Raw genomic sequence first — 22,278 nt, 5'->3', positions numbered from 1 at the left:
CCCCCTCTTCTCAACCCCTCCCCCAACCAAAAAAATCCTCCTGAAAACGCCTGGACACTTCCCAATAACCATTACTATATGTAAGCACTGGTCAAAGTTTGTAACTTGTCGCCCCTCCCACGGGGACTGTGGGGGAGTAAGTCGTCCCCAAAGACATAGTTATAAGGTTTTTCGACTACGCTGAATAAAATGGCTATCTCAGAATTTTGATCCGTTGACTTTGGTATAATAATTAGCGTGGGAGGGGGCCTAGGTGCCCTCCAATTTTTTTGGTCACTTAAAAAGGGCACTAGAACTTTTCATTTCCGTTAGAATGAACCCTCTTGCAACATTCTATGACAACTGGGTCGATACGATCACCCCTGGGAAAAAGAAAAAAAAACAACAAAAAAACAAAAAAACAAATAAACACGCATCCGTGATCTGCCTTCTGGCAAAAAATACAAAATTCCACATTTTTGTAGATAGGAGCTTGAAAATTCTACAGTAGGGTTCTCTGATACGCTGAATCTGATGGTGTGATTTTCGTCAAGATTATATGACTTCTAGGGGGCGTTTCCCCCTATTTTCTAAAATAACGCAGATTTTCTCAGGCTCGTAACTTTTGATGGGTAAGATTAAACTTGATGAAACTTATATATTTAAAATCAGCATTAAAATGCGATTCTTTTGATGTAGGTATTGGTATCAAAATTCCATTTTTTAGAGTTTTGGTTACTATTGAGCCGGGTCGCTCCTTACTACAGTTCGATACCACGAACTGTTTGATTGAATCTTCTTAAGACCAGACAATTATTAGTCAGACAAGTTCAGATTTTCCGGAGTGTTGAAAGCAGGCTTTTGGTGAAGATTGCAAATTTAACTTGCATTTCCAATATGATACTTTTTTTTGAATATCGTAAGCTCTTTTTGCTCTAGATGCACCAAAAACTGTTTCTGTTTTGCGATCTTATTTAGGAGTAATTCGTGATTTTCACTCTGTCGGATGCTGGTGGGCCAATTGTGTCTAATCAATGTATATTTTGTACCCATTATGTAGATATCTCAAATTGGTGTTTTTTAGGATTTGTATTTTCTTAACCGATTTAGGTAGAATTTACCAAAATGCGGCCAGGCAAAATTTCGACATTATGGCAACTAAAGAACTATTCAACCTCCTCTTCAAATGTCTACCCTTGCACTTGGATTTAGAGATAAATAAAAACTACACAAGAACTGTGCAAGGATACGCCCCTCTAAAAAATCTAAAAAAATGACAAATAAAATACTGGTGTTCTTAAATACTTGGACGTAAGTATATGGCTTTGAAGTAACTCTTTCGAAGATATCTGAGATTAAATCACCTAGTCCTATTTTGAATTTGAACTAATATAAGTTAAAAAAACTGTTTCGTTACTACACATGATTCGTCAAAACAGAAAAAACGGTGTTTAAATTCAAGGCTCTAGGGAGCTATCCTAAGGATTTTGCATATATAGGTCTCAAAGGACAGGTCCCACTACCCCTAATCTGTGGTGTATAAGTATGGTTCCTATCCCTTTGTATTTTACTTTCAATTCTTCTTTGAACAATTTATATTTTTGTTTTCGATCCAGATACAAAAGCTTTTCATTGCAACGAACAAACTAAATAAAAAAGAACTGGTTGAGGTTTCCAGTGTTTTTTCTAACTGCAAATTATTCAAGAACGTTATGAACTAGTCTAAAGCCAAGTTTTCTTACATACCGACATATTTCTTATAGCTTTTCATTAAAGATGATTCAGGATTGAAGCGTCTCTCTCAAGATGTTTCGATTCCTCAATTCCCTTGCGATAAAGAAGGATGTCATAGCTGCAAAAGAGGCCTAAAATCAGTTGAGCTGCCACTCCCCCATCCCATGAATTACTATTCCTCGGATTTACAAGCAGATTTTACAGAAGTGATATCAAAAACTGCTTCAGTAACTTCAAGAGATACAGGTATACTTTCTATTTTGGTTCTCTACATAGCCCTAGAAAGGGGAGCATTGACAGTTTAGTCTTCCTCCCACCCTTTCTATGGACCAGAAAAATCTGTTTCAATTGGTATTTATTTTCTCAGTTAAATATTCAACAAACTTTTGTCTATTAGGCTACTTACAGCGTATGTCGAATCTTGTATAAAATTTATAAAATGTTGCTCTAAATGGTTTTGTTTTACTTTTTTGATGATGGTTTTTCAATCATCATCATCATCAAACTGTTTTTGTTTTTTGTCGAGGTACAAAATTTTCAGGGCCTTCATGTGTCATTACAAAAAGTGACAGTTATTTGTTTCATACACAGTGTCTGTTGGTAAAAAACGCAAGTTTTTTTTTGTCATGTGCTTTACTGTTAGTTATTGCAAAAAGGGAATGTCAAAATCTCTTGCTCTATACACTAAAGTTTATTTTGCAATTTTTTCATTTATTTAAAATGCAACAAAAACTTGAACGAAAAGATTTGCAATTTCCAATCTGTTTAAAAAAAATTCAACGTGTTTATTATGTTTTTTAATCGTAACATATTTATAATTGATTACACAACACATCAAAGCGATCCAATTAGCAGTGCATTTTTGAAAACACATTTTATTTTAATCTTTTTATTTAGTGGAAGTTAAAGCATAAAGATAAAAAGTGCGTGTTTGCATAAAAAGCAGAAAATTGAAGATGGTTTCACATTCTTTTAGATTTAGCTTGTTTTGGTTGGTTTTGAGTTTGACATTACTCTTTGCATATTTTTTCTTTTCGTTAATATACAGAAGGGTCTTTCTTGAGTCTATGCAATTACTTAGTCTTCTTTTTTCTATTATATCTTCTGGATAGAATCTTCATACTCACGAAAGGATAAAATTATAAACTGGCTTAGTAAGTTTTTGACGACTATCTAATGAAACTCCAGGGTTTGTAAAATGAAAAGACAGCCAAGGTTGCCAATTTACGAAATTGAAGGGGGAGTTAAATTCATTTCTCAAAGCTTAGGCGTGTGGTTTTTGGATAAAAAAAAATCACCAGATAACCAAACAATTCGCTCTTCACTGAAACAAAGATATTCTTCAAAACACAGAGGAAAAGAATCTGTATGGGTGGCAATAACACCCTTCCCCTAATTTTTACCCCTGAAGACACATCTTTGACAGATCGATTAATGGGATTTATATTGACACTGCAATTGTGCTAAAAATACAAGATGTCTGGATTACTTCTATGATATTTTTTTAATGACCTCTGTATAGCATATTCATCGAGTAGTTTACGCTCTGCAGATGACGGGGATCTATAGTAACTTTTATTTTTCAAAGAATAGTAACCCCAATGACTGTTTTTTCAGCATAGTAAAAAAAAATCTAAAAAGTATGTCTTTCAGGATGATTTAACGCCCCAGAGTCCCCAGGGGAAGGGCTGAAAGTTATAGAGTTTACCCATTTTTTGCATACAGAAGTAATATACCCTCCATGGATATGACAAGGCCCATATCCCACCATTCCAACTATCCCAACATTCCAACATGGGTCATATCCCACCATTCCAACGACAACCAGCCGGTGCAGGTTACGTAATAGGGTTTGTTTTCTAAAAGATGCAGGTGTTAATAAAATAATAAAGAGTTTTTTCTATGGTTGTTTAAAAAACCAGCAAGGGCAAGGAAACCTTCAGGCCTCCCCATTCTCAAGTAAGGACATGGTCCAAATTTATAATAATCCCAATATTTTTCTGCCTCAAACACATAGTCTCACTTGCAGCGGCATACAAGCAGATCGGACTTTCCTTCAACAAATCTAAAACAGAACTTCTTTTCTTCAATGGTTCAAAAGATGAGCTTTAAATTAACCTCTTCGTTAAAATTGGCGACACTCTGATTAAGCCTTGCGAGTCCCTTACGTATCTTGGCCTTCCTATTTCTTCTATATTGAAGGACACACGCTCAGCACTGACAAAACACATCTGTTCCCGTCTACGAGCGTCATACGGATTACTTGTTGCCTATAAGTATCGTTTCAACCGTCCTCTCCTTGTCCGGCTATACAATGCTTTTACTACCCCCCATCTGCTTGCTCTGGTTCCCTTCTAGAAAATATTCACAGCTACCGAAAAGAAAGCCATTTGCAGCGCATTTTACAGATATGCTAAGTTTCTCCTGCGTCTCCCTTTGTGGCACAGCAATGGCGACATCTCCAGGAAATATAAGGTCACCAACCCTTCCATGGCCATAGAGAGAAGAATCTCCAAATTCAGTACTAATGTTTTAAGAGCCAACCACCCCTGGACTAGTGTTATTTTATAATATTTGTAGTGGAAGTGTATTTAAATTTTTGTGTTTTTCTTTCTTTTTCTTTTATATTACCCGTCTTTTCCGTTGTTGACGGGTAATAAATTAATAATAATAATAATAATAATAGCCACTTCATGTTGGCACACAAAGGATTTTTACACCATTTTCTATAGACAAAGCTTTGTTGGCAAACAAATAGTGTACCGTTATTTCTAGGAAACAGAAGCGTCACGTAATCTTTTATTGATTTTCGTAGATCAAAGGATTTATGTTAGTCATATAGCGGAACCGGGTAATTTTCTATTGTCCTGGGAGTATAAAAATGGATATTGAACGAACTTTCTCGTAAGTTTTGTATTAGATTTTGAAAGTGATAAAACTCAAGTTTATCTCAAAGTTACTAACTGGTAAGAATCTATTTCTATGTTAAGAATACCCCCTCCCCCCACCAAAAAAAAAGGTGCGCATGCCCAAATTTAACCTATAATGACTCTCTATATTGCCGGCGTTGCGATAATTGCGCGAAAGGGTGACTTCTTATCAGCTGGTAAATTCAACCCTCTATTAGCGCTTAACCAGGGCAAGCAGATCACAGATAAAGATGATTTTTCTAATCAAATCGACCAGTTATTTTCTAAACTAAGTCGCAGATCTTTGAGGGGGTTACCTAAATTCTGACCAGTTCCATTTTAAGTGGTCAACATACCTATTATAACTAGTTAATCCTCTAAAGATGGGTAGCTTTGAACACATGCATTGTGTGCTAAACTCCAGCTCAAAAGTAAATACGAAAAAATATCGACATTTCAACGAAAAAACGTATTATTTTCACTAAAATTCTGAGATAATAGTTCAATTGATTATATTTTTTGTGAGGGCTCAATGGTGGAAAATACGACGTGTGTCTTTTTGGCTACAATAACCAATTATTATTTGAGCTCCCTCCCCTTTAATAAGGTCAGATGCAACCCTGGGAAACATACAAAAGTTTACTATCTGTTTGGCTTTTTCTTCTAAAGTGCCCTATCTATTTTATATATTTGACATAAACAGCTAAAAAGAAGTTGGCAATAGAGTATTTACAGAACGAACCCAGCTACAATCTTCATTGAAATCATTGAGTTCCCCGTAGTCATTATCGAAAAGCGAAATTCATTTTTTCATTGCATATTTTACAAGCAGATATTTTGGCTCCAGTTGAAATTCAGCGATTTTGCAATAGTCCATACTAGTATATTTTAATTTTAATCAGATGTTTTTAGTCGCTATGTATATGCCGTTCCATTGGGCTCAAAGAAAACTGATGAAGTTGCTAGAGCCCCTGAATCTATTTTTGAACAAGATTCTTGTAGATAAATTCAAACTGATCGTGGAAGTGAAATTGTTAATCCACATGTAAAAACAAAGCTCTATTGAAATATAATACAATACCCTATCATAGTCATAGTCTGACAAAGGTGGCATTGACTGAATGATTGATATAAACAATTCGGTTTTTCATCTCTAGATATTGCACTTTGTAAAATACTGTTGCTTTAATTCAAGATTTGGATAAAATTAACATGGGGTAGTGCTATGTACTACCCCATGCTAAAAAATATATCGCATCGATTGCCGCAGATTTTGCGTCCTCTAATCTGCAAGATTTGAGCTCTGTGAAGGATTCTAAAGAAAGTGTTTCTTTAGCCATTTTATCTAATCTTGTGCTGTCAAGTCTGAGCCCTCTTAAAGCTCATCACAATAACAATACACTTGATATTTTTCTGAAACAATATTCCATTGAAACGTTTGTGAAGTAGAGGAAACTTAATGTTGGTGATACAGTTCAAATTAATCGAACAAGTAATATTTTCGCAAAGGGGAATTACTTTGGTCCACTGAGCATTCCAAAGTGACAAAAGTCTAAGACACGGAACCTGTAACATATTGTCTACGTTATATAAAAGATGAAGGAATTCTTGGCAGTTTTTAGGAGTAGGAATTGCAAAAAGTTAAAGCCAATGGAATGTATCAAATTGAAAACATATTAAAACCTCGTACTCTTAGGGGCAAAAGGCAGCTGCTTGTTCGTCGGCTAGGATGCAACTACTGATTTGGTTCCTTAGATGGCTACTTAAGACGTTCACGATGCCTAGTGATTCTTTTGTGGCATTCTTGTCTAATGTCTCTGACCCACTCTAAGGTGATTTAAATAAAACAAGGTAGTTTTGGACAAAATGATCCCTAACCATCGTAATTCAATGGGAGATACGAAGTTGCTATTACTGATTGTATTCTTAAAAGTACATATGATATCCTGAAAAAGAATCGTACATATGATAGAAAAGTAAGACCCTTTAAATTCTCCGACGAGGGTTTGTTGACAAACTTTGACTCTGATGATTACCCTTTGCCGCCACACCCTACGAGAGACACAACAATGCGCATGAGCTGTGTCGTATTGTTAACTAAAACTTAAGAGTGAAAAAAAGCTGGGTTCACATTAAACAGAAAAGGCTAGGTTTTCTATGAACGACTTTTCCTCAATCAAGATTTATGTCAGATTCTCGGTTTCAAAAGTCGTATTATTTAAGCAAAAATTTCAGTGGCAACGATCATGTTATTTATACAGACTATGCACCTGGCTTCTCATATGACAAATGTATATTTCTTTATGCATCCTTTGTTGAGACATCGAGAGTCGGTAATACTAATGCCCCCCTTCTGCCTATTCTTTTAGCAAAAACCACTTGAACACATTCACCACTACAATATAAAGCACCTTCAATATATTTCCGTCAACACTTCGTATTTGAAGCTCTGTCACTTTAAAGTTGAGAAGTAAATTGGGCGTATTAAGTAAATTGGTCCTCTGGCAATAATAAAAGGTTGGCCGCGATTACATGTCATTTTTGACCCATCCAGTGAGATGGCTAAAAGAAAAAATACTTTTGTTTGTCCTGATATTGATTGCTATGTTGCTACTCTTGGACCACGACAATTGGGTCATGGAATGGACTATTACAAGGGTCGTTCGTCAAAGTCCGTTTTTGTCTTGGCAATTAGTTTTCTAAGTTGTTCCGCTATGCACTACCCCATGCTAAAAGGTATATCGCATCGGTTGCCGCACATTTTGCGTCCTTTAATCTGCACGATTGGAGCTCTGTGAAGGATTCTAAAAACAGTGTTTCACAAAATATCCGGTCCGTCGTGCGATCTCTCGGCGAGTGATTGGGAACGCGACATAGCAGAAGATGTTTAAAAGTGGAAGAAACACTTCATCACTCTCAAATCAGGCCATAAACGTAAAACACCACTCTTGTCAAAGAAGAAAAAGAAACCAACAGTAAAAATTGTTAGATCAAACATGGATTTCTTTTCCTAGAAATGGCCTATTTACCACATGTAGAGTATCATCCTTTAGTCACCTCATCTCTAAATCTTCTTTATACAGAAAAAAATGATGTGAGTGAAAAACATGGTTACTATGAACAACTTTATCATCAGCAGCCGCTCTCTGAAAACGAACATTTTCAAATTTTTCCGTGAAGCTTATTTCATCGATTTGAATTCCACTTTTATAGATTTGCAAGTCATTGTCTAAAAATCTAACAATGAAAATCCATGTGCAGCCAAGGAATTGTCCTATGAAAATTGTGTACTACACAATTTGTTTAGGCAAATCATTGTTAACATAAATGGAACATAGGTGAGCACAACCAACAATCTTTCAAAATGTGCAAGTTATATACAATTCATGCTGATGACTCCAATCTCCTAAAGACTATTGAGAGGTTCAGCTATTGGATATGAATATAATGTGGACACTGACGCTAGTAATATGCTTAGAGGTGTAATAACTGAAGGTTTAAACTTGGTGGTGAAAATAAATCAGAAAATATTTAATATATCTCAATGGTTGCCTCCGACGTTAAGACTGATATAAAGTTACAACTCGTTCCGTCCACTTTTCTTTTACAAAAAGCACTTTGAACTACACCTTACGCAATAGTCTTTCTTACTTCGGCAATACTTCATGCACGAAAACAACATGTTATGAGTTCTATTGCCTTGGTGATTGAGGGATTTAAGAGCTAGTGGAAAAATATCAAACAGCTCATTTTTCATCACGTTCCTGTATCACGGATCAACGATACATTTCTATGAGTAAGCGTACCAACACCGACTCATCATTTTTCAATGGTAAAATTCCTTCAAACTGGCTTTGGCTCTTGTAAAAACTGCTAGTGATTTAGGATCATGGACAAATTCTCCACATAAATTTAAATTGTTTGGACATTCATCTTTTGTATGCAAAGTAAATGGAATTCGACTCTACAATTTATCCTTTTATATAACATTCAGGACCCATATGAATTGACAATACAATATCTAGATTGAGATTCACTGCAATTTGGAAATGGTTTTAACCGAAGAAACGTTTGCGAAAATTTGTGGTATCAATGTATTTGATTGGTCCAGTACTCAAGATCTGACTACGGGCCCAGTGGGCACAGTACGTTTAGAGTATACCTTTGGCGAACCATTGGAGGAGAGTTTAGCATTATTCTGGTCAAGTCAGTTTCAAAACTAATGGGAAATTACCCCTTACGGCAGTATTCTATTAGATTTGGTCCACTGAACACAAATGAAAAAATCAATGCATTGAATTTGGATCCCTACATCTTCAAATTCAAATCCTATTCATACTATTGGATGTCCTTGACCATATTCAAAGCATTAACAAAACCCTTATTTTTAACAATAGCTCATCAACTGTAAAGACTGTGTGTATAATCAACTGTAAAGGGCATTGACTATGTACCTTTCAAACAGTGAAGTGATTTGAATATTTTGATCCTCTTGGCCTACCTTATGCTTTTTACATGCCTCACATTAAAAACTTTCTTGAGAAAAGTGAAAAATCTATGAGCAAAGCGGAAAATCTAGTATTTAATATCGGATGCGAGTACAAGAGCTCTACCTATAAACCAAAAGCTTACTATTAACTAAAAGCTATTGTTTTCATGCACTATTATATTTATTTTTGATTTCGTGAATATACTCACAGTGAAATTCTCAGCATTTATAAGGACTACCACTTCCTGTATAATGTAAATTACAGTGCCATGGGAGTTAAATGTTTTAAATGTTTGTGAATTTGTTTATTTATAAAACTTGTATGTTAACAACTCTGTGTTCTTTAGATTTCTTCTTCCACGTATAGGCGACCATCGTTAATGATAAGCGGCGGCAGCTCGTCAGGATTCAACATGTATTCATCTTGTCGTACAAAGTCGAGGTCGCATTTTCTACAAATAATGTAACTTCGTGTTCATTATAAGTTTTTGCAAAGTCAATAATACTATTTGATTTATATTATAAATTTCACTTATTTCAATTTTGTTATTTGAAGCAATGTCGCATATACTATTCTCATACGAAGAATTACTTCCTGCAATAGGAAAATAAAAATCATTAGGTTTATATCCATAGAGGCGGGTATCTTCAGAGCGATGTCGTAAAAAACAGACTCTCTTATTAATCCTGCAATGGAAGTGTAGACCAGGCTCCTCCTTCCAAAACAATGTAACACCATGATGATTCTAGTCTCTTAAAAGTAAACTAGAATCACGTTTAGTGCTCATTGCACATTCTTTAAGTTTCACTGCGTAACCTCTATGCAATTTATATGGATTGCATAATCTTTGCTTTTTATTATAGTAATCAATAATAGTAAAATTTTCACAGGATGACCAGCTGCTCAATGTATACAAACATAATGGACATGTGTAAAACATCTTTTCAATGCTGCCTGTCTCAATGCTAAAAAGAAACTGAGTTACGATAAATAAAATTAGTATCTTCTAGAAAGAGTAGGCGAGTAACTTCACACACTTGTCTGGATTAGATTTTTCTACATATTTCTTATTCCCTTGCAAAATGACCGTCTTAAACAAATTTCTAAGTACTTGTTAAAAGTAAAAACCACAATATTATTTTGTTTTGTTTCAATATGTCAATCAATATGCCAATAAATTGAGTACATGCCCATTTACTCAATAAACTGACCAAATGGGCCACGACATAAAATTTTCATGCAATAGTCCAAAAACGAAGAGTCATTTCTTATTATACCGTTAAGTATTCTTGGATAAAATATATTCCTATGAAGAGATATCTAGAAACTCATCATCTAGAATCAAGCATTTTTCTAAAATCGATAAATTCCGTAAGATATTTTGATTCTCAAATCGAGTTATTTTTAATCCTGACACTCTTACTACCGACTATAAGCTAACAAGCATACTTTTTCGCTAGTGACAAACCTACTCCTTTTTTAAACTGACTCAGATCGTGGTTTTATATTTCACTAATGCATTTGCTTAATGATATTACTGATAATATTCATATATTAATGATATCACGCAAACATCTCGCCCAACTCTAGGGTTAACCGAGAATCCCTTGTGATTTCTACTGCTACTTTAGGCACTCTAGTTCTCATTTCATGATTGCTAGCGTCTTCAATGTCTAATAGAGTAATAGCATTCATTACTATAGAATATGCCAAGAATGATATCCTCGATGTTCACAATGAACTCTTTTTCAATACCAAGCTGGGTGAACCATAAGATTTAGCATGTTACCTGTCGTTGACCTTCAAAACCAGTTTTTTCCGGATCATAAAGGTCCAACTGAACCAAAACAAGTCACGTAAGATTACGTCATCTTTACCTAAAAACATTGGACAATCAATTTTTTTACAATCGGGACTTCCCCGCTTTACTAACGGACTCTAATAAGTCTTATTATGCAGCAGCCAAAAAAAAAACTATAATATAACAAGCACCTGCTGACAGTCGTCGGAAAGGTGGGATATGGGCCCTGTTGAAATGGTGGGATATGGGCCTTGTTGAGATGGTAGGATATGGGCCTGGTTTGAATAGTGGTATATGGGCCTTGGCAAAAACATGGAGGGGATACTGCTTACAGCACTGATTATTGGGAAGTATACATATGTTTTCAGGGATTTTTTTCTGGTGGAGGGGGTTCAGGGGACCAATGTACGATTGACTTTTCATTTAGAAAATTTTCACGGGGAAGAGAATTTTTCATGGAGGGAAGTCAGATTTACCACCTTTATTTTAAAAAAAAATTAATTCAAATAAAAAAAGTTTTTCCTAACCAAAATTAAGGAGCAATCAAGCCCGTATCCAGGAGGAGGGGTTAGAGGATTTGAACCCATCACGGAATGTTTATCTGACTCAAAAAACGTAACAAAATGGATATAAACACATTTCTTATGCGTTTTTAGAGGATTTTTTGTTTACCTCTCACCCCCGAAGAAAATCCTTGGGTAAAATAATCCTGGATGCCGCCCTGGGGGACAAATTAAAACTGAAATCAAACAGAAATCATTACAAATATGAGGGGGCACCCCTCGTCAATACCTCGCTCTTTATACGAGAGTTTTTTAATAATTTCAGAAGAGCTATTTATTCTAATTAAACAGCCTTTGCGATTCGGGAGTCATTCTTAAAGAAATGGAACAAAACTCAAACTTTAACGCAAAGAGCAAAGTACTGACAAGGAAGCAACCCGCCATCCTTATGTACTTGATACTTTCTGTTCATTTTATGTTTTAATGTTGCTCCCTACTTTCGTTAAAAAACTTGTTTTTTATCTAATTAAATAGAAAAAAAACAGTGTCTGTATACCCACCAACAAATATTATACATAAACAATGGACGAATTTAATAGCTTTCAGGCATTTCCCTACAGACTGCCAGGGGTCATTTTACACCTAAATTCACAATTATTTGATTGTTTAATTATACTGAACAAAATGACTATCTCAAAAATTTAATCAGATAATTTTGAGGAAAATGGGCCTGGGAGAGGGCCCAGTTGCCCTCCCATCTTTTTGGTCACTTAAAAAGGACACTACAACTTTTAATTTCTGTTCGAATGAGCTCTCTCCCGATTGGGTCAATACGATCAACCCTGAAAAAAAACACGCGTCCGTGATGTTTCTTCTGGCAAAAAATACAAAATTCCACATTTTTGCAGATAGGAGATTGAAACCTCTTTTGGTGATATCTCTGATACGCTGAATCTGATCCTGTTATTTTCATTAATACTCCGTGGCTTTTAAGGATGTTTCCCCCTTTTTTCAAAGATAAGGCAAATTTTCTCAGTCTCCTAACCTTTGATGGGTAAGACTAAACTTAATAAAATTTATACATTAAAAATCAGCATAAAAATCCGATTCTTTTCATATATTTTTGGTATGAAAATTTGTTTTTTAGAGTTTCGGTTACTATTGAGCCGGGTCACTCCTTACTTACAGTTTGTTACCACGAGCTGCTTGATCGAACAGTTTGTGGCAACGAGTGTAATATTGATAAGTAATGAAGCTGGAGGCTCAATAGTAACCAATATTCTAAGAAACAGAATCTTGATAACAACACATATATCAAAAGAATCGGAGAAAGGTCACGGACGCCTGTTAATTCTTTTTGTTTGTTGTTTTTTTCGAAGGGGTGATTATGTCGAACCATTCATCGTAGAAATCCAAGAGAGGCCTCGTTTGATTGGAAATCAAAAGTTCTAGTGTCCTTTTTATGTTACCGAAAATATTGGAGGGCAGCTAACCCCTCTCCCACGCTCCTTTTTTCCCAGAGTCACCAGATCAAAATATTGAGACAGCCATTTTGTTTAGCATAGTTGAAAAATCTAATAACTATGTCTTTTAGGATGACTTACCCCTCCCTACAGTCCCTAGGGGTAAGGGCTGTATGTTATGAACTTTGCCCATTGTTTACATATAATATTTGTAATTGAGAAGTAGACAGACATTTTCAGGAAGGATTTTTCTGGAGAAGGGGGGGTCGTTACGTGAGAAGATCTTTCCATGGAGGAATTTTTCACGGGGGAAGAGAATTTTATGGGGAGGGAAAGCCAAATTTCCTAGCATGAAAAGGAACGTTTCATTAGAATAAATAACTCTTTTATAACTAATAAGAAAAACTTTAGCGTAAAGGGCAAGGTATTGACGAGGGGCAAACCCTTTCATATACGTAATAATTTCTGTTTGTCTTAAGTTTTAATGTTCCTCCTTACTTTAAGTTGAAAAAAACTGGTTTTTACTTAATCAAACAGTTCGTGGTAACGAACTCTAGTAAGGAGTGACCCGGCTCAATAGTAACCATAATTCTAAAAAATGGAATTTTGATACCAATAGTTACATCAAAAGAATCGTATTTTAATGCTGATTTGAAGTATACAAGTTCCATCAAGTTTAATTTTAACTTAGAAAATAGCCGAAAAAACCACTTAAAATCATAAAATCTTAACAAAAATCACGCCATCAGATTCAGCTCATTAGAGAACCCTACTGTAGAATTTTCAAGCTCCTATCTACAGAAATGCGGAATTTTGTATATTTTGCCAGAAGACAGATCACCTGTGCGTGTTTCTTTGTTTGTTTGTTTTTTTCCCTGGGGTGATCGTATCGACCCAGTGGTCCTAGAATTTTGCAAGAGGGCTCATTCTACCGGAAATTAGAAGTGCTAGTGCCCTTTTTAAGTGACCACAAAATTGGAGGGCACCTATGCCCCCTCCCGCGCTATTTTTTCGCCAAAGTTACAGGATCAAAATTCTGACCTAGCCATTTTATTCAGCATAGTTGAAAAACCTTATAACTATGTCTTTGGGGACGACTTACTCCCCCACAGTCCCCGTGGGAAGGGCTATAAGTTACAAACTTTGACCAGTGCTTACATATAGTAATGGTTATTGGGAAGTGTACAAGCGTTTTCAGGGGGATTTTTGGTTGGTGTGGAGGGGTTGAGGGGAGGGGATTATGTGGGGGGAACTTTGCATGGAGGATTTAGTCCAGGGGGAGAAAATCTTCACGAAGAGGGTGCAGGATTTTATAGTATTATTTTGAAAAAAAATGAAAAAATAGATATGAAAAAGTTTTCTCAACTGAAGGTAAGGAGCAGCATTAAAACTTAAAATGAACAGACATTATTACACATATAAGGGGTTCACCGTCCTCCTAATACCCCGCGCTTTACGATTAAGTATTTTTTAGTAATTTCAACTATTTATTCTACGGTCTTTGCGATTCAAGGGTCATTCTTAGGGAACTGGGACAAAATTTAAGCTTTACTTTAAATAAAGGGGGAATGACAAGGGTAAGAACCCCCTCATATACGTAATAGAAATATAGGAATACGGAAGTTTGTTACGTAAGCTAATTCGTAAGTTACGTATGTCTTTTACTAATAAAAACGTTCGTAAAAAATTAAAAGTTCTAGTTGTCTTTTTAAGTAACAAAAATATTGGAGGGCAATTAGAGGTCCTCACCCGCTCCTTTTTTCTCAAAATCGTTCGATAAAAACTATGAGAAAGCCATTTAGCCGAAAAAATAAATATGCCAATTTCGTTTTAATTATTCATCTGCGGAGAGCCAAAACCAAAACATGCATTAATTCAAAAACGTCCAGAAATTAAATAAAAAAACAAGTTTTTTTTATCTGAAAGTAAGGAGTGACCTTAAAACTTAAAAACGAACAGAAATTACTCCGTATATGAAAGGGGTTGTTGCCTCCTCAACGCCCCGCTCTTTACGCTAAAGTTTTTTAATGTTTTAAAAAGTGGAGTTGACAGAAAGAGTCAATTAAAAACATTCAAATTACAAGATCCTGCTGAGTACAAATCAAACGATAGTCGTATAATATAAAGTTCATAAATAAAACGAAATAAATATAGATCTAACAAACGGTGACTGACATCAGTTTGACACTGATACATTTATATGTTCACTGGCTATAAATTTGAGGCCAAATCCAAATTAGAATTTAGCGGCATACCTACCCACACCTCTTTGGACATAAACCCAATTTACGCGAATAGCCCATTATAAAACATTGAGGACATCTGTTAATTTTTTTTGTACATTATACCATATTGATTAGAACTTTTCAAACTATAAATTCAATACCTTTTGGCTTCCATAATTCTTATAACTTATAGCTTCCCTGAGTCCTGAGCAACTTCTCAGATTTTTCCTCAAAGCAACTCATGCTTGCCATCAGATGGTGGATCAAATACAATCTTCTAGGTATGGAGGATATCCTTCATTGTTAAACAATACGGTGGTACCACTCGGGATTCATTATCTCTGGGTCTTGAATAGCTGAAACACACTTTTCTGGGGAATCAACACAGTCAGAAGAGGAGTACTGCTTCTCCGATAGCCATATGACTTAACCAGTGGTGCGATGTTTTGATACATCCTGAAGCCGATAAACTCCTCTCCTCCCCCTGGACAGTACGAATTACTTGGTGATGAGGTGACCACTGTGGGACCGTCATTCGTGTGAGAACAACCGCAGAAAGTGGAAAGCACACTTGAGGGTTTCAATGGTCCCAGTTAGAAGTAGAGAGGATTGCCAAAGAGAGGCTTGCCAAGACTGTGAAAGACAGCCAAGAAACTTTTCCCCTTTTTTATGAATCATGACTGGGCGAGCATCACAAAGAAGGCCACTGTCCTCAGGAAATCTGACGGGCATGCTTTCACATCTACAGCAACCGATTTTTTGATAGCCAACAGCGTTTGGCCTTATAGTCAACGTTTGACAGTCCATCACAAATAGACACAAGACCATTCTTATTTATAAGGCTTATCGTAACAATCGGTCCGCTAAACTTTTAGACATTTGCACAAACAGGGAAGGAAAGGAAGCTCTTCCACCAAGGAAATCAATATAAGTGAGATATCGATGGTATCTAAGAGATAAATCTACCTGGGCAACTAAACAACACATAGAAGATGCAACCTTCCGGATCTCCAGCGGAACAGGTGGAACCCACTGACGAGAAGTTAGCTTTTCTTCTGAGTAAAGATGTCGTAACAATTTTGGGAGACTTCAAGACCATCGCTGGAAGTCATAAAAGTAGAAAAGAAGATATTTTGGGCTAATTTTGATTACAATTAAAGTACAACTAAATTAAATTTACAATTACGTTTGTAATTCTAATTACAAACGCAGTGTCCAGGCACTGGCGAAAATGGAAAGTAATTTTTTGCCCCCTGATGGAAGGACAGTCAACATGATAGACAACTCACTGGTATCCAACCGATGGAAATCATCATTCTACATCCACTACATCCAGTTGGTAGTAATTCCAACAATGATCAGATTTGATTCATGACATTACTTTGCTGAAAAGCCATTGTCAATTCAAAGATAAAATACCATAGAGTTGAAGCGGAAGCTCTGAAACACCACAATGTAAAACAAAAGTATAGAGAGCAGCTGAACGATTAATAAAAATAAAAAATCACGCAAGACATACAAATCAAGTTTTCCCATCCGATATTTACCTGCTTTTACTGAAAAGTAGCCTGGTAGCTGACTCATCCTTGGCTGTAAATCAGCGGAAAATGTGCTCAGGACAGTGCTCAGGAGCTTATTGACAAATGTAAAAAAAAACAACTCTAAGAAAGGAAGACTACCAAAGGGGAAACTCAAACTTCATGTTCAAACTTGCCAACTATCTATGGAGTTGTGAGGATCCGTGGTGTCTGGATCTTTTGAAGATAAATGGTCACAAAACTATCACTCATACTGTAATTTAAGATCACTAGCACATTGAGTTTCACATAAAAATTAGATCTTGAAGGGCTTAAGGAGTTTACAACACATAGACATGAGCAACCGCCCACAAGATTGGACATTGAAGCCACTCTAGAATTTCAAAAACCCAGTTAACCTCTGGAAATAGGCAAAATTTGTCAATAGTTTGTACCGTAGAGTAGTAGCAGCTGTGTTAGATTTTTTTAACCCCTTCCTCCGGCTGATATCTGTCATAGCTCCCTGTACAAGGGATTATCCGAAATAATTTAGGCAATAACAGACCCATGTCTCTTGCCAATCAACCCGTAAGAATTCTTACAAAATTACTCCTAATTCTTACAATAAAAATGTGAGACATGTGATACTTGAGTATCATACTTGATTCTGTTGGAACAGATCGATCTGATATCAGATGTATGTCATCAATCAAATCATTGAGCTGTATCTGGAATTTGACATCGAGCTTTATCAATTTTTCATAGACGTAAAGCATCCCTTCGGCCTGATCATGTGGATGCTTCTATGGTATGTCTTAACTCAGTACGGAATTCCCTCTGATATTATAAGAAGAAAGTACGAGAAGGAAAGAATGATGGTGCAGACTTGTGAAAGACCTACTAAAGAGTTTTCTACCTCTACTGGTATTTTCCAAGGAGGTTTTTTCACACTCGCCCTGTTTTTTTTTCTATTATTATTATTATTCCTTAATACTATAGTAGCACTAATCCCTAGTGATACTGCAGCAATCGTTTTGGACTTGCTTGCGCATGATGATGACATTAATCGTCTAAATGAAGAAATAAAAGACTTCAGGCATATTCTCTTATTTCCCACGATGCCGCTAGTTCTTTTGGAATAAAAATAAACGAAAGTACCACCAAGGCAATGAGAGCAGCTCTTTACAAACAGACATCTCCTTCTCATAGCAAAATTACCATGCATTTCCTACAGTTCCGATGATTTGGACACATTTTAGCGTATATGCCCAGCACAACTGCCTAAGCAGTCTTCGAACGAAGAACTGATGTTTTTCGCCAAAAAATGACTTCCAAAGCGCTGTTGGGAAGTTTTTTCTGACCCACCAGACCAGTACTGCTGAGAACTGTCAGAAACAGGGAGGCACACGAAAAATACTGCCATAGTGGTATCCAAGGAGATGCCACGTGTCAGCTAACCTAGCTGAATGGGAGTTAAATTAGTAAGCTAGTATACTTCCCTTAAATCAGGAATTTGCACCGGTTTTGTCCTGCATAATTTTCACCTTCGCACATATCATTCTATTGCACCTCTTCCAACTCATACTCACTCAGGAATTATTTATGTTGGAAATCAAAGACTGTTGAGGGTGTACTACGATTATCCTGTAAAAAAAAACATATTATATGAATATGTCACAAATCTGGAATAACTATTGCAATTTAGAATTTAAAATCAAAAAATTTTAAGTATGTGTTTTAGCCAAAAATACTATTTTTTAGTTTTTCATTATTTCAGACCTATATTAATTTTTATTCTTTCCCATTTTAAGTCAATTTCAAAAATGATACTGTGTATTTAGGCAAATTAACTCTGAGAAAATTATAATATGCTCTAAATTGCACACTGAAAATTAAATTTGCCATATCGTGAGAATTGCTTCTCAATTTCACGGTAAAGACGATTATTAGCTAAAGGAACCGGAGCGTAACGGAATCATTCTTTGCACTTAACCTAAATTGTTTTAACACTCTTGATTATATGTGGGTATACAAAATGTATTGTAACAGTATTGCAATTGAAACATTTGGCTAACACTTTACAGAATCACAAATAAGTTAACACTCTACATAAAAGATGTGTACTCGACCTCTGAAATCTTTGAACTCGTATGATTCTGCATTACTATAATTTCTATTATTTTTATTATTTATTATTATTTTTATTATCTATTATTATTTATTATTATTATTTATTCTTATTATTATTATCATTATTATTATTATCAATATTATTATTATTATTATTATTATTATTATTATTATTATTATTATTATTATTATTATTATTATTATTATTATTATTATTATTATTATTATTATTATTATTATTATTATTATTATTATTGTTATTGTTGTTATTATTGTTATTATTATTATTATTATTATTATTTTTATTATTATTATATTATTATTATTATTATTATTATTATTATTATTATTATTATTATTATTATTATTATTATATTATTATAATTATATTATTATTATTATTATTATTATTATTATTATTATTATTATTATTATTATTATTATTATTATTATTATTATTATTATTATTATTATTATTATTATTATTATTATTATTATTATTATTATTATTATTATTATTATTATTATTATTATTATTATTATTATTATTATTATTATTATTATTATTATTATCATTATTAATATTATTATTGTTATTATTCTTTTTTTTCTATATATAATTTTATTTTATTTTCTATAATCTTCCCCTAGAAAAGCCTTTTTGAAAGCCAAAAACTTCTCTTCTATTTTTTTTCATTTACCCCACAATTTCACTAATTTATTGTTCTTTTTTTTCTGTTGAAACAACTTTGGCTTCGTTCTCTGTTATTAATTCCTGCCATACCCGTTTTTCGGTTTTTCTTAGTATTGATTACTGTAAAAAGAGTAAAACTTTCCAAATGATGCTTGTCATAATAAAAGAAGATCCAACCAGGTATATCAGCGAAAATTTATTTTGGGGATGCGGTATCATTTCGGTGAAAAGAAAACTTAAGGATAGAAAAAAGATGCAAAGGAAATCACGATATTTTAGCGTGACAGCCAAATCTGAAGCCACTTCCTCTTAATCGTGCGGGTCTTGGCCTGAAGCTTTCACGTCTGCGGATTATAGTGGCCCATAGATGTGTTGGTTGAAAAGAAAAACATAGGTAGCTAATCCGATGAATTAAAAAAAAATTTTCTGGAAAAAGATTACCTTTTAATGCCAGCAAAATTATTTCAACTTAGAGTAAATGTATTCAATTTTATCCCTGTAATATTAAAGCAAAATCTGTATGCTGACTTACAAACGGCTGCAAAAGAAAGGCCAAAAAGTCTCTCATTTTTTTATGTTTGCCGTATAATTTTTCATATTTTCTGTTTAATTGACCTGTTTACAAGGGGTTACCCGGGATTTATTGAAGGGGAGATTTTTTTGGGGGGGGGGGTGAAAAATCTTTCAAAATGCATAAAAAATTCTGTATGCACTTTTGTTACTGTTTGACATGTCGGGAAAACATTTTGGAGAGGAGGGGGACCGCACCCAATATATTGTAGTTCGTTTTAAGTTTGACTTGTAACATAATTTCTGGTTTTTATTTGTTTTAACGATTCTCTTTACTTTCCTTTGCTATGCCTGTTATATCAAAATAATTTTTCTATTAGGATTAAATAAATTTCTTACACTTTCATTAGTTTCCACTTATTTTTTATTTGACATAGTTTTTTATACGCCGGTAAATATATAATGGCGTGTACCGGAGGGCTAAATGTGGGTCGGAATTGGCTTGCTTTTTCACCAAGTCAAAACTTAGCACGTTCTACAATATTTCGCATCATAAGGTATTTTTTAATAAATCAGGATTTAGGTTGTGGTTGTAACTAATCAAGACTTGGTTGTTTTTTCCCTTCACCAGGTGCAGGACTTGGCTGGCTATTGTCACCAAAGCCCCATAGCTTGGACTTGTCTTTTTTTTCACTGAGTCAGGAAACAGGATTTAGTTCATTTTGAGCCAAAACCATTAAAAAATTAAGGCAAAAACACACCTGCCTTTAAGGTTAGCTGGGATTGGAAACTTTTAGGGATAGAGAGTCCTAGTTTTGCTTTCAGTCATAAATTCACTATGTGAACCTGGTTTTAACACGATGCAACATCAAAACCTTTTCACCTAAAATTTACCTGTTAAGGGTGTACCGACTGGATGATTTGAGGCATCTTGCCCTAGTGCTTTGTGGGTCATGTTCCCCCAGATGCACTTGTTTGGGTTTTTGGCCATTCTTAGCTAAACCACTATCTTAAAGATGTCAACCTGATGCTATTGAAGGAATGATGTCATAGGGGGAAATGGTAAGTGAAGGGAGAGTTCGTGTGACTTACAGCTTCAAGAAAAGTTTTTTAGACCATTTTTTCGGTATGCAGCAGTCATCAGACAAATTTCAAAACATTCTTGTAAATGTTTGGTTTCGTCTTACTCTCCTTATTTCATCTATCCTCCGTTCTTTCTATGCTTTTGTAGAAGGGTTTTTGAGTAAATTTGGTCATTAATTAATTACAGTCGTAGCTAAACTATTCAACACTGGTATGTCGACTATTTCTACTCCTGTTATTGGTGCTCTTTCTCTCCTATTATTGACGCTCTTCCCCTCTTAAAACATTCTCAAGTTGTTTACAAAAAAAGGAAGAGAAATGTTCAAAAGAAAGCAAAATTCTTCTTTATTGTGTGGTCTGATGTAAAGCAGAATTTTAAGAATATTATATCACTCCACCAAAAAAAAAATGAAATGAAATGCTGTCCTTGATTCGATCGAATTGCCTAGTTCAAAGGCATATTTTTCATGTCCTTTTTTTTACAGAGGAGAAAACACTAACCTTGATCATTCCTGCACTTCTACCTGTCCATAAATCTGGACCAACACCTCTTCAATGTGGAACAGTTATTAATCAGGAAGCCATCTATGGAGTGGAAGCTCTTCTTTGGGCTTTAGATCAAATTAACAGACAAGAACACATCCTACCTGGAATTGAACTTGGAACGATTGTGTTAGATACCTGTAGTTCAATGTCGAAAACAGAAGGCATACTCTCTGGACTTCTTGATAAGTAAGTACAAGACTCTCCCCTCTTATTGTATTTATAATTTTCAGCTAATTCTTACTGAGAGACCAGAAAAAAAGAGCGAGACAAATATATAGCGAGGAATTACAAATAGGAATGTTGAAGAGAGAGATTATGCAAGTGATGGAGAATACAGATGAAGATAAGCAAGAGGAGAGAAAATTAATCACAAGGATTGTATAATTTTCAGCTAATTCTTGCTGACAGACCAGAAAAAGAGAGCGAGAGAAACATATAGCGAGGAATCACAAAAAGGAATGTTGAAGAGAGAGATTATGCAAGTGATGGAGAATACAGATGAAGATAAGCAAGAGGAGAAAAAATTAATCACAAGGATATATTTTCTAAATAAAAAGAAGTCAAAACCGCAAAAATGATAAAACTACTCAGGTATTTAAATTACTTAATAAGCTCTTCAAACTTGGAAGAAAGCGTCGATCGAGGAAAAATAAAACAGTTCTGCTTGTGCTAAGCAAACAAAAATATTAACTAC

The 22,278-nt window shown here is 34.8% G+C and overlaps 1 protein-coding gene across 2 annotated transcripts in view; it reads left to right on the top strand.

Moving 5' to 3' along the window:
* Positions 1–22,278, top strand: part of LOC136025973 (uncharacterized) — a 157,772-nt gene that overhangs the window by 83,750 nt on the left and 51,744 nt on the right. For both annotated transcript variants that reach the window (XM_065702092.1, XM_065702091.1), the window contains exons 7-8: positions 1,743–1,959; positions 21,524–21,770. In XM_065702092.1, coding sequence (XP_065558164.1) covers positions 1,743–1,959; positions 21,524–21,770 — 464 coding nt within the window. The remainder of the gene's footprint in view (positions 1–1,742; positions 1,960–21,523; positions 21,771–22,278) is intronic.

The sequence above is a fragment of the Artemia franciscana genome, chromosome 4 (assembly GCF_032884065.1).
Source record: "Artemia franciscana chromosome 4, ASM3288406v1, whole genome shotgun sequence".
In the NCBI taxonomy this organism is placed as follows: Eukaryota; Metazoa; Arthropoda; class Branchiopoda; order Anostraca; family Artemiidae; genus Artemia; species Artemia franciscana.
Note: the sequence above shows the minus strand (reverse complement) of the source record. Positions and strands in the feature narration are given on the sequence as shown.